The 14,285-nt window shown below is 38.0% G+C and overlaps 1 protein-coding gene across 2 annotated transcripts in view; it reads right to left on the bottom strand.

Annotated features, from left to right (window-relative positions):
- Positions 1-1,190: 1,190 nt before the first annotated feature.
- The window catches only part of LOC135719182 (protein FAM107B), a 36,871-nt gene continuing 23,776 nt past the window's right edge, over positions 1,191-14,285 (bottom strand). For both annotated transcript variants that reach the window (XM_065241767.2, XM_065241768.2), the window contains 3 exons: positions 7,713-7,953; positions 4,813-4,969; positions 1,191-4,721 (listed from right to left, as the gene is read on the bottom strand). In XM_065241767.2, coding sequence (XP_065097839.1) covers positions 4,605-4,721; positions 4,813-4,969; positions 7,713-7,953 — 515 coding nt within the window. In that variant the 3' untranslated portion in view covers positions 1,191-4,604. The remainder of the gene's footprint in view (positions 4,722-4,812; positions 4,970-7,712; positions 7,954-14,285) is intronic.

Genomic DNA, 14,285 nt, shown 5'->3' on the forward strand with positions numbered 1-14,285 from the left:
ATGAACAAACCATGAGCAATACATTATTTAATAAACACAGTATTTATTATTCCTATTGAAATAAAGCTTTTAATTGTTTTTCCATGTTAGTTCACAGTGCATTAACTAACGTTAAGAAGATTTTAATAAAGTAGTAATTGTTGAAATGAACATTAACAAAGATTAATAAATGCTGTATAAGTGCAGTTTATTGTTAGTTCATGTTAGTTAACTAATGTTAACTAATGAACCTTATTGTAAAGTGTTACCGATTTATTACATTTAGCAATACACTTAAACAAAACATAACTTGTTTTGCAAGTCTTGTTTTACAATTTAAAATATTTACTTGCGATAAGTTGACATAACTTATAAAAAGTTGAAATAGCTTAAATTAATTTGTTTAGTTAAAGTAACATAAAAATATATGTTGAATTGACATCATTTTTTTTTATAGTGTAAGTGCACCTGTTTCAGACTGTTGTGTTGACTGCAGTGAAAGTGTGTTGCCTCCATTCAGTTCAGGTTCACAACTGCCTCACGTCAAACAATTTAGCCCTTGTTTACTAGAGCACAACAAATCGGATCCTGAAGATTCTTCAGGATTAAACAGATTAGAGGTGGATAGCGTGTTTTTCTGGACAAAGGGTCTTGTGATTCGGGATATAGTGTTACCTGTTCCTCTAATTAAGAAGCTATCGAGAAGCTGGATGGAAGGCAGAGATGGAGACTTTCCATCAGTGGAAAAAAAACCTCCGTTGAGCCATTAAAGTGAAACCGAGCATGATAACCCCAGTCCAGACCCCGTGACCTACGGCAGCATCACGCCATTTCACTTCTGAAGCGTCTACTTAAAATTCACGACATGTATTCATTATTCTATACTGCTTCACTTTGCATACCATTACATGGAGCTGGCAGGATCTAAATGGGAGTAAGATGAACTTGATAGCTTATTGTTAACTTGCTGGATGTTATTGGATAAGATGTTTTTCTATCCAGGTGTGTGTTTTGCCAAAAAAGAAACACTCATAAAAATGCTGGGTCGGTTAACAACAACAACAACAACCCAGCATTGCGTAATTTGTTTAAACTCAGCTCTGTTTTTTGTCCAATATTTACACACTGCATGAGTTAAAACAACCCAACATTTTATTAAAGTGCATGAATTTCAATAAATCCTTTCAATACAAAGGCTCAGAAACTCAAAGTATTATTAATGTACAGTATTTATTTATATTAAGCATATATTTTCCGCTTTATGCTGTACACTTATGGCTACAACTACTCACAAAAGTAGGGTCACACTTGGGTCATTGGGTCAGATGGTCATTAGCAACATCAATTTAAATTAACATTAAATTACTGTAGTTAGGGTAGAAAAGTAACAGGTTTGCTGTGTTATCCAATGGCTTTAGTAACCAGTAACGGTAACAGTTGTAAAACAGTCTGAAAACAATGAAAAATATGCTGTGTGTTAGAAAAAGACAAATAAGAAAATAAATCATTGTCAAATGGATGCACTTAATACATATATTCACTGTCAGTTTAGCTCTATTTTGTATTACTTGCGGCCAGTCAAAGTAGTCATCATTCAAAACAGGCTTTCAGTGTTTTGAAAGACACTCCTTTTCTTTTGCTTTATGACACACAGATGCATATATATATATATATATATATATATATATATGTATGTGTGAGTAAAAGGGTACCCTGTCCCCGACTATAAACACATGTATGGCGTAATCGATTAACACTGGGATTGACCAAATAAATGTGAAATTATAAACGGCACAAATGTAACTTTTAAAAAATGCGTTTCACTCGGAGCCCGTCATTATGTTTACATCACAATACATGACGTCAAAAAGTTGCATTCAAAACCTTTTCTATAAAGGCTAAAGCGTGGTGAACATGGTAAACAAGTCAGTAGATTGTAAAATGATGTAAAACAGAAGATGAGAGTTATAAATGCACACAGACAGTAGGTGGCTGTATGTGGTGTTGACATCTACATGCAATGCAAAAACATCAATGTCTTCTCTTAAACCCTTTCAATATGAACCAGAGAGTAACATAAATGATAAACAATACAGAAAACATAAAAAATTAAAGAGGTTAAAAGCTGATAATGGGGAGTGAAACATTCTCACATGAACTATTGTAAATACCATAGTATTTATTATTGTAAACTGTAGTAATATTTTGCGACATCATAATGCGAGAAACATAACGACGGCCTCCACAGCTTAAAATGAGTATTACATGTTTTTTTTTTTTTAAGTAATGAAAATATTTAAAGGAGCTGTATGTAACATTGACTTCTAGTGGTTCAACTTGGTATGACAGTCTAAATTCAAAATATTGGAGATGATTTTTCTCTGCCTCCATCTCATGTTGCCAGACACATATAGGCCTGTCCCAAATGGCACACACTGGACTTATGGACTTCTTCAGAGTCCACACTTTGATGTAGACGTTATGGACGCTTGACGCGAGTCCAAGAGGGTGCACTGGAGTCGTATTTTGGGACAGACTCGAGTGTCACGCCGGAAATAGGAAGAGAAGTTGCCCATCAGTGAACTCCTCCCTTCCGTCGTCTGATTGCTCTTTCGCCAGAACTTCTGGGTTGGTAAAGTGTGTGGAGCCTGCAAGGGCGTAAAGGGGGCGCTGATGAGCACACTTCAGAGCATAAAAATGACAGATGGGACACCCTACGGACTCCTAGACTAAGCGAGCACGTGCAATTTAAGGCCACGAGAGCGAAAGTCTACATGAAGTGCGCCATTTGGGACAGGGCCACAGAAGCGCAACTGTCGATGAAAAGCACAAGTTTATCAGCTCATTTTTGCGTTTGCAATGGTTTTTTTTGTTGTTGTCTGCAAATTACAAACCCAATCGTGTGGATTTTTATTACTCTAAATATGCGGTTGAAGGTTGCGTCCACCGAAGGTAGCATTTATGGGCCATTGCGGTCTCATTTAAGCAACCAAGGTAACTGGCAACTAAGCTTCGAAAATGCACTATTGGGTAAATTGGCGGTGGGCAGGATCACACAGACCAAAACAAAAACAGACATGCCGAAATACATTTAAAAAAAATAATAACTGGCTACATAGAAACAAATATGTGAAATCATGTTTCCTAAACCACGTGCTGCAGGGATGACGTTTTTTGTAGAGAAAAGAGAAACACGTAAGTTTGCGGGATACTGGTTCCCTCGCAAAAAAACCCATTCATTTTCCCATAGACTTTTGGATTATCTAAAAAAATAAGCACTGTGATTAATAAAAGTTTATGACACACTTTTTGTCCACTCGTGTTTTTATGAAGTCAAAATTCCGCTTTTGGTATTTCTAGTAAATGCATTTACCCTTCAAAATTCATACAATTTGCATTCATCTGTAAATATTAAAGCTGGAGTGCACGATTTTTGAGAGAGGTTTTGGAAAAGGGAGTCGGGAGTACCAAAACACACTTGTAGCCAAACAGCAGTAAGGGGCGTGTCTACTAACCAACATCGTTGCCTGGGTTGCGTATGTGTGGGGCGGGTCTATCAAATGAAGGTTGAGTCTATCAAATCCAACCCGCCTTTAACTTGTTGACAAAACATGTAAATCTCTTTAACTTTTGTTAACGACAAATCTTATTTTTTTTGCCATAATCCAAAAGTCTATGGCAAAAATAAATTGGCTTTTTGCGAAGGATCTGCGGGTTGGCCTACAAAAATATGCCATGCCTGTGTCACTTTATATCTACAAAAATATTGTAGTATTTTTTAAATTAATACAGTAAAAAACCTACATACAGCTCCTTTAATGTGTTTCTATCAATGGATTTTAGTAGTAGAAGTATTAAAGCCTACAGGTCTATTTAGTCGAGGTACCCTTTAAGAGTTAAGGAACATTATACAAAGATAAGATGATAAATGTACAATATGTTGATTAAATCCCAGTAACAGTAAGACTGTGACTTTAACAAAGGCACTGAAATAAGAAATATTTTCAAGCAAAACTACAGTTAATCTCTGTCCTGTCAAATTCAATTGTGACCATCCCCGAAGTCATCATTTTAACATCCATCCTTGACATTTCTGATTTGTAAATACGTTTGCTCACACCATTGCAACGTCTCATGGTGTTAAAGCCTACTTCAAATCAAAATGAATGAAAGTAATCTTAGTTGCTATATTTTTATTCAAAAGTGACATGTGCTGATTGTTTAGAATTACAGACGCTGTTCAGATTGGGCGATGAACAAATATTTGGCGGTTTGATGTGCAAACATGTGTCTGGTAATACTGATGCATTCGCCTTGTAAATGCTACTAATACATGTCTGTAATTCCCACTGAAACAACCTGTACCTTTTACAGTAGCTGTCCATTTATCCACAAACAGCTGATCCGTTCATTCCTCTTAGTAGTATATCACAAACCCCTTTGATCACAAACGTCCTAACAGGGGTGTAACAGATGCTCTTGGGTCGTATCTCCGCCCTCTTTGAGTCTGCTACGGGATGTTGTTGATGTGAGACATGGGCACAGCCGTGTGGGTCACGTTTGGGAGCTGCAGCGGGTCTTTATGTGCACAAATACAGATACGAATGCCATCTGTGTTTGCATCTCTACACCTCCTTTTCTCCAGGACTTGTGAACGACGTTCTCCTCAAGTTCTCCTTTACTTTGATGAACTCCGGAGAGCTGCCGTCGCTGTTCTCCAGCTTTGCTTGCTCTTTCTCCAACTTAAATGCAGAAAAAGACCATTCAGCAAATACCAAAACATGTTTTGAAATGTTTTTTTATGATGGGTGATAGTGGCTGTGTGGTTTGTACCTCCTCCAGTTTTTGGTGTCTCTTAAGGAGCTCTTGTTCCAACGGAGAGATTTTCCTCCTGGCCTCCTCCTCCTCCTTTTTCTGTCGTATCATCTGATCTCTCTTGCGTTGCTCCAACACACGCTGCAGTTCAGACTTATTCTCCGCACCGACACCTCTGAAAAAGAGAGCAGGATAGAGGCGTATAATACAATGTTCAATGTAGTCCATTAGCCATCCAGTAGGTGCCAGTATTGTTATGTTTAAGATTGGTGCACTCAACACAATTCACTTCTCTTAACAAGATGAAAAATGTGGGATTGCATGAAAATGTATGATTTCTGTCAGTGTATCTGTAACACTTTAGCCTATGCAAATATGTAAAATATAAAAGATATTCAGGACTCTTGGCATTTGGATTTCATTCATTTCTTTCTCACACAACAAAGCAGAACATTCATTCAATACAGTCATGGCCATACTCAGGGTTCCCACGGGTCCTTAAAATCCTTGAAAGTTTGTGAATCTGGGGGAAAAAAATCAAGGCCCTGGGAAGTTTTCTGTAATATGGAAAAATCCATCTTATTCCCTGTGTAGTGTAGGATAATATCATAAAAATTCTACACACGTGCTAAACTGTTTGCTTTAAATGCTTATATTTTCTGTATGTGAATGTTGATTCATACCAAAATGCTTTTTGCATAGTTGTGTTTGACACATGAAAACGTCTCGGGTTACGTATGTAACTGTTGTTCCCTTAGAAGGGAACAAGACGCTGCGTCTCCCTTGCCATACTTCCTGCGTCCCTGTAACGCCATCTTTGCCAATATTTCAGATAGCGTTATACTTCCTGGCTCCCACTTCACCCTGTCTTTGTCGTTAAGCCTCACCATTGGTTGAATTTGATATACACATTCAGATGCACTTACCCCTGGAGGCGTCCCCAAAGTGTCACCGCAGTGACGCAACGCGAGTTCCCTCGAAAGGGAACTGTAACAATGTATCTTAAAATATAACATGATGTTACCTTGCCCTCACTTGAAATCTGTCCCCACATTTAGTCCTTGAATTTGAGGGTATTGGACCTGGAAAGTCCTTGAAAAGTCCTTGAATGTGAAGGTAACTAAGGTGTGGGAACCCTGCATGTTGGTTGGAAAAAAAGGGCTCATTTTGACAGCTCTGACATTTGACATTGTGTGATTGTTTGTGCTTGTTTTTGCTAACTGCAGGGTCGTACGTATTGGCATCTTCATCCGGTATCCGAATTTAAATACACTCTATAACTGTTAAAGTGTCAATCTGCTGTAAACATGACAGATAATTATTAACACACGCACGCACACACACAAACTTCCTTTTCCATCCTCTAAGCACCCCTGGCGTCACCTCCCGATGAAGCTCACACCTAATTTAATTAACAGTCTGTGTGTGTGCGCGCGCATGTGTGTGTGTGTGTGTACGCGAGTTGAACACATGTAGGAGTTCAAATTAACATTGCTGCTAATTTAAATGGCGTCCTTCAAACCACCCAGACAACAACAAACAAATGTGATGGGAAATTAATGAAGATACAAGAGAAACATCAGGCCCCCGGACGGCTCCTGAGGGTCCGCGTATAACATCAGGCTGGTCTGTAGTCCTGCCTGAACTCACAGCTATGAATAGTAACTTGCCAGTATGGCTTGCATCGACCTCTTCCTGAAATGATCCATAGATGGTGTCCGTTTTCATGCCGTGGCCATATTAGACGGAGATATGGTGACATCCGATCCGTATTTGTCTGTATTTTTTGGTCTCTTCTTTTAGCATCTCTGCTGTTGACTGATGTTGTCAGTGTTTGGTTTAGCACAGAATGGCACATAAAACATCTTATCTTGAGAACGGTTTAGAAAAGGGACAGGCACAGTTCAAAGAGTGACCTATTTCCTTTGCCACCCTTCCTGACGCCACCCGCTGTTATCTGTCCTCACGCTTTATCTCTTTCTCTTCTTTTTAACATCTTCACAGATTGACTGTCTTCTGCCGCGTCAAGTGCCAATGGGGACTAACGGATACCTGCTTAATGGTGGAGCCGGCGATGTGCCAGCGAGTGTCTTGGGTTTACATGGTTGCAAACATATATAGTATGTCAATATAGCAAGCTGTAATTTTATGGCATTCTACTGGTCCTTTACTCAATGGTTTATTAGTCTGAGTATTAAAACCGCTGGTCCCAGTACTTGCATTTAAATATGGTGTAATAATCCTTTTAGAATTGATTGAATGGCAAATCGGAAATGAAAACAGGAATCTCATTATACACTGCAACCTCCTTGAGTTAAACAACTGTTTGCTGGTAGCACAAGTTAGTAGTGTTACCTTTTTAGTTACTTCAATGCTGGAAACAACAACGACACAGTCAACAGGAGCATTTTGAGTTCTCCTGTTTGCTCAGGATCTGAGGCACAAACACCAATTGGTCAGCCACTTTAGATAAGCACTCATATCCCCTGTGTGAAAACACAAGGCAGAACCCGAGTGGCATGTGAGCGCTTTATCTTGGCCTTTTTTTGGCTCAACCCTGAGTTCCTTACATCTTAAGCCCCTAAAGTGTCTCGAAAAGAAAGCCAGTGGGAAAAAGGTGCATAAAGGGGCTTCTGTTGCCCACATGATTTAAAGTGTGCTGTTGCCAAGCAACTGCGCAATGCTAATCCGAGCGCTAATGCAAAAAGGATGGGTGGACCCAAGGTCTGGACTGATTCAGCACTCCTTGAACCTAAACATGACCCATAATGAGTCATGTATTTGCCTTTTTTGTTGCATAAGTGCAGAGAATGCTACCCAAATTGGTTTAATGTCAATGCCTTTCATGCATAAAAAAACTGTACAGTGCTAAATGTGTCATCTATGCAAAACTATATACTATATGTGTATCCTCATACCTTTTATGGTTCATAAGCAACTCTCGATGGAGCTCCTGATGGCTTTTAGAGGCTTTCACTGGATTAACCAGCTTTTTAGGCCTGATGAGATCATCATCATCATCCCCTGTCATGTAATCGGGCTGAGGAGCATAACTGGCCAGTGGAGGGATCGGTCCATGGGGAGGGAAACCGAACGGGTCTCTGTCCGGGGTTCTCGGTTGGTGAGGCTGTTCCCATTGGATATCGGCATATGCTGAAGCTGAAGAGGGGAAAAAGAAAACTTGAATGAGAAGATTATGTTAAAGGGAAGTAAGTTTTCCCGTCATTGACTGTTTTTACTGGAAGCAGAATGATGCTAGAAGAAGAAGAAGAAGAACATAAACAACAGGAAGTGACATTGTGTGCTATAAACAAACCACATCAGACAGCCTGCGTTTACAGGACATATATTACTGCATACAGCTTCTCTGTCTACCAGTTTAAATGTTTCCATGTGAGTTGAGTTGTGAGGAGCAAAGGCAGCAGGTGGACACACACAGTGTTTACGTTCATTTGGGTTTGGGCGGAAATGCCTTATCTTCATTTCCTGGTTGCCAGCTATTTGAAGATTTTAACAACACCAGACCTCTATCATACCACACCACCATACATGGACCACAACAGTGGGTTTAGTTTTGGTGGCTTTTTTATCTTTTATCCACAAAATGATTTCTGTAATGTCCACCCCCATATCACTTATCCCCGAGTCCTCTTTTAAACACAAACAAGATGAAATTATGATAATGAAAATGATTTAACATCCTAATTTATATTAAACTTTACCAGACCTTTTTGCTAAATTCACCTTTCAGTTTAGTTTTAGTTCCAATTTTGACTGTTAACTAGTTGCTTATTAGCATGCTTTTGACTATATTGTCTGTTTATTAGCACTTAAAAGGCTTATTTTGTGCATGATCGTATTCTACATCCTTTAATCATACCCTATACCTAAAGTATAAAGAGGCAAAAGTCATAGTTATTAGTTAGAAAATAGTGAGAATTGAACCCAAAACTAAATTTAAATCACAATTCACCCAAACACCAAGTTTACTTTATGATAAAATGACCTGTTTTTTGGCGTTCTGTCCTCCACAAACCCACAACAATACAAAGAAAAAAATTTTTTTAACCCCTTCAGACCATTTTTATTGGTTTGAACCACACAACATGTGATGTCCATTCCACTGGATGCAGAGCCTGAGGGGGTTAATTTATAAATAATAACAAATAAGATTTCAATTATATTTTGACAATTGAATTAGGAAATGTCCCCACTTTTAATTTTTATTTCACTTTATACACTGCAAAAAGTGACTATTTTTTAGACAAAATTTTTAAGTAAATTCGTGCTTAAAACATGAAAAAAAATCTTACAATGGGGTAAGAATTTTTTTAAAAAATATAGTGCTTAAGAAAAAAAGTAAACTTATTTTAAGATTTTTTCTTACCCCATTGGCAGATTTTTTGCTTGTTTTAAGCACAAATTTACTTAAATTTGACTTATTTTCTTAGATCATTTTGCTCAGAGAAAATGCATCTTGATTTAAGAACTTTTAGATACTAATTAAGAAAGTCTTTTTTGCAGTGTAATAAACTGTAAAATTCAAAGCTTACTTACTCATACAAAACTATAGGTTTATGGAGCTTGCACATCAATAATAACACAACCCAGTGCATCATAGATGGGGCCACTCCTCTCCGGATCGGACAGATTAAAAGTGCAGTGATCCGTGTTAAAGTGACAGCAGATCAGGTGTCATATGTTCTAAAAAAACAATGCTTTCCTTGGGAGGAGGAACCAGAGACACTCTCCACCATACAATATTAAAAAAGCTGAGCTCAATTCTTAGCACTTCTCAATCACAGTGTGTGAAAGGAGATGACATGCAGAGAGAATTCATGCATGTGAAAGTATTTTTTGCTCCAGAGTTTGGTATCGGAGGTTAACAAGTACATACAGCATTTCCAATGATATTAGACAACAGAGCGTATACATATTTAATTGACTCGTTATTTTTAACAAACTTAAGGAAATTTAAATAACAAATAAAAGACTTTTGTCAAATTGAGCATCTTTTAAATATTGAACAGTATAGGGCTGATCACATCAAATGCGTTTATTGCAGTTGTAGGCATTTTTTTATGATTTTCTATGGGCAGTAAGCGTGCTGTTTATGCGTGCCAAACGCCTTGCATTTTTTGCCACCTGCCACACCACATGTTTCTGAAGAAGCGCTGAGAGCGGAAAAGAGTCCGATGTCATTTGTGTCTTTCCATTGTCCAATCGAATGAGGGGAGAGGCGGGCCTTTCTTTGTTGTGACGAAAGTTTACAGTTGTTTGGAACAACCAGGGGTGCGTTTCCAAAAAGCATCGTTAGCCAACTACTATCGTAAGTTTCGTCATTACTGACAAAGTTTAACGATTTGGTGTTTCCCGAAACCATAGTTCAAACGAACATTCGCAAATTGCATCGCAAACTTGTGTGGTTTGAACGACAGCTCTTCACCTGTGGTTAGAAGCATCGTTCCTTGTTATTATATGTAGACTTACGTTGATCATGCTTTTGAACGAAGTAAGCAAAAAACAGTTTGTAAACAGAATTTAAGCTCAGCATTTGAAAACTGTGCATTCGAGCTTTTAGACCCTGGGGAATCCCTGGGAGGAGTGACGTAAGAGGGAACTTGCGCTTGAATTAAATATCTTGAAAATAAACAATAGATTACTAAATCACGATAACAAAATCAGTCTTCTGATTAAATATATGTTACATTAAATTGATTTAAAAAGATTAATTAGTACTTCACCTCCCACGTGACATCATCAACTATGTTGTTAAACCAACATGGTTCAAACGACGAATGTGCGACAAAGTTACAATGCTTTCGGGAACAGTCGTGACAAGGTAGTTAGTTTCTTCAACTATGCATCGTACTATGTTGGTTCAGCAGCGAGTTGCGTCGTTGTTTGGGAAACGCACCCCAGACTGAACTCACTCTTTCTTTCCTGCGTGTTTGTGCACCTCTCACTGCGTGCTTTTGCACCCTCTTTTTTAAAGTTTCTGCTAATATGAAAGTTAACAGCAAAAGAGCACTCACACTTCAATATTTGATCAACAGGACAGCTTCTCGGTGGTGGCCTAGCAATATTAAAAGCCACGCCTTGCGTTTCCAAACATTTAAAATTTGTTTGGCCCCTAACTCTTTATTTTATTTCATTTCTATATTTGTGACAAAAAGGCAGCTCTTAAACAAACGCAGTTACGTTTTTATGCTTTCTAGAAATGGTGTAAGATTAAATATGCATTTAGCTGAAGCCTAATAAAGTACAAAAAATATAATTTTGAGCTTATAGACCGCATACTGAAATTTTGTTGAAAACTTTTCTTGCAAAACTATTTAAACTCATACATGAAATGCTGTTTGTGGGCTGAATTCAAAATTGTTTTTTATGTTGCAATGGCTGTCTATAGGTGAATTGTATACTGTGAGAAAGTATGCCTATGTTTGTGTTCATTATTGTATATACAGGGATAATATATTGTATAAGTATATATAAGTAAGTTACCTGGTTTAACAACATCTTTTTTGAGTTAACTAATATTTTTAAAAATGTCTGTAATGTGATTTTTTTTAGCGGCATTTAGCTGTGAGATTGCGAATTGTAATCAACCTCAATTTCAAAACCCTTCTCACTCTACGCTAGCACCAGAGTCAATCAGAGCAACTATGCCTGTATTTTGTGCAGCTTATGGTTGCAATAACCGGCGCAGTATTGATACCAGATCGCATGGATTACCTTTCACAAGTAGGACTAAACAATAATTATGTTTTTTTACCATTTATAATATTATGTCATCGTAACTAAAGTTACTTACAACCCCAAATCAGAAAAAGTTGGGACACTGTAGAAATTGTGAGTAAAAAAGGAATGGAATAATTTACAAATCTCATAAACTTATATTTTATTCACAATAGAATATAGATAACATTTTAAATGTTGAAAGTAAGAAATTTTGAAATGTCATGCCAAATATTGACTCATTTTGGATTTCATGAGATCAACACATTCCAAAAAAAGTTGGGACAGTTAGCAATAAGAGGCCAGAAAATTCAAAATGCACATATAAGAAACAGTTGAAGGACCAATTTGCAACTTATTAGGTCAATTGGCAACATGATTGGGTATAAAAAAGCCTGTAAGAGTGGCAGTGTCTGTCAGAAGTCAAGATGGCAGAGAATCACCAATTCCCCCAATGCTGCAGCGAAAAATTGCCTAGAGTTTGAAATTATCATCCTCTACAGTGCATAATATCATCCAAAGATTCAGAGAATCTGGAACAATCTCTGTGCATAAGGGTCAAGGCTGGAAAACCATACTTGATGCCCGTGATCTTCGGGGCCTTAGACGGCACTGCATCACATACAGGAATACTACTGTAATGGAAATCATGACGGGCCTGGCATACTTTTAGAAAACATTGTCAGTGAACACAATCCACCGTGCCATTCGCCGTTGCCATCTAAAACTCTATAGGTCAAACCCATATCTAAACATGATCCAGAAGCACAGGCGTTTTCCCTGGTCCAAGGCTCATTTAAAATGGACTTTGGCAAAGTGAAAAACTGTTCTGTGGTCTAACGAATCAAAATTTGAAGTTCTTTTTGGAAAACTGGTACGCCATTTCATCCGGACTAAAGAGGACAAGGACATCCCAAGTTGTTATTAGCGCTCATTTCAGAAGCCTGCATCTCTGATGGTATGGGGTTGCATGAGTGCGTGTGGCATGGGCAGGTTACACATCTGGAAAGGCACCATCAATGCTGAAAGGTTTATCCAAGTTTTAGAGCAACATATGCTCCCATTCAGACGTCGTCTCTTTCAGGGAAGACCTTGCATTTTCCAACATGACAATGCCAGACCACATACTGCATCAATTACAACGTCAAGACTGCATAGAAGAAGGATCTGAGTACAGAAATGGCCAGCCTGCAGTCCAGATCTGTCACCCATAGAAAACATTTGGCGCATCATAAAGAGATAGATGCGACAAAGAAGACCTAAGACAGTTGAGCAACTAGAAGTCTGTATTAGACAAGAATAGGACAACATTCCTATTCCTAAACATCGGTCCTCCTCCAGCTGTTTCTTATATGTACATTTAACTTTTCTGGCCTCTTATTGCTACCTGTCCCAACTTTTTTTGGAATGTGTAGCTCTCATGAAATCCAAAATGAGCCAATATTTGGCATGACATTTCAAAATGTCTCACTTTCTACATTTAATATGTTATTTATATTCTATTGTGAATAAAATATAAGTTTATGAGATTTGTAAATTATTCCATTCCTTTTTAACTCACAATTTCTACAGTGTCCCAACTTTTTCTGATTTGGGGTTGTACGTGTTACCAAGACGTGTGAAAATCTGGTAAAAATTTGGTGAGTTACGATTATTGTAGTTGGGGATACACCTTCCTCAGTAGAAATAAATGCAGGGGAGGCGCATTGGGGACCCATCCAAGATGGCGGCTGTTCTGATACATCAGCTCCAATAGACAGTGTCAGTCTATGAGGCGTCTACGTATATAATGTCTATGGATGAAACACCATGTAGAACAGTTTGTCTGTTTAGGGCTACTGTAGAAACATGACAACGACGATCCGCGGTGTACAAGTATGTAGAAAAAACGGCTCATTCTAAGGTAATAAAAACAATACAGTTCATTATGTAAGGCCTTTATACACCACTGATAATATAGTTATGTATATTATATTGCATTTCTGTCAAGAGATCCTTCTAAAACACTATTCTTCACTCCCAATCCTGGAGAGCCGGTGTCCTGCAGAGTTTAGCTCCAACCTTAATCAAACACACCTACCTGTGATTTTCTAGTGATCATGAAGACATTGATTAGCTTGCAGGTGTGTTTGATTAAGGTTGGAGCTAAACTTTGCAGGACACCGGCTCTCCAGGATTGGGAGTGAAGAACACTGTTCTAAAAGGTACACAGTGCACATTTAAGTTGAATAAACTCAAATATTTAAGGCAATCAGGTAATTTACTTTTTCAAGTTGAACCAACAAATCTCTATTTTTTGCAACCCATTCTCACAAGATGCATACAAATGACACGCAGTGTGATTATCGTGCAATAGATACGCCAAATTCCGCTTTTGCGTGCATATGATACGCCAGCCCTTCCCATTCACTTATATGGCGAATCGTTTCGTGTCTTTTATTTATTGTTTTCTCATTTGCTTTCTGTTTTTTAAACCATTTTCGCTTGGGTTTAGGGTTAGATTTCAGATTTGTTTAAGCAGGTTATTTAATATACAGGTTTCTATATGTTTTTGTCTATATTTAAGCCATTGTCGCTTGGAGTTGGGGTTAGAGATGGGGTTTGGGTTAGGATGTCATTTTTAAATAACAAAAAGTTGTTCTAACCCTAAACCCAAGCGAAAATGGTAAAAAAAAACAGAAAACAAATGAGAAAACAATAAATAAAATGACACGAAACGATTCGCCACATAAGTGAATGGGAAGGGCTGGCGT

Source organism: Paramisgurnus dabryanus, chromosome 14 (assembly GCF_030506205.2).
Source record: "Paramisgurnus dabryanus chromosome 14, PD_genome_1.1, whole genome shotgun sequence".
In the NCBI taxonomy this organism is placed as follows: domain Eukaryota; kingdom Metazoa; phylum Chordata; class Actinopteri; order Cypriniformes; family Cobitidae; genus Paramisgurnus; species Paramisgurnus dabryanus.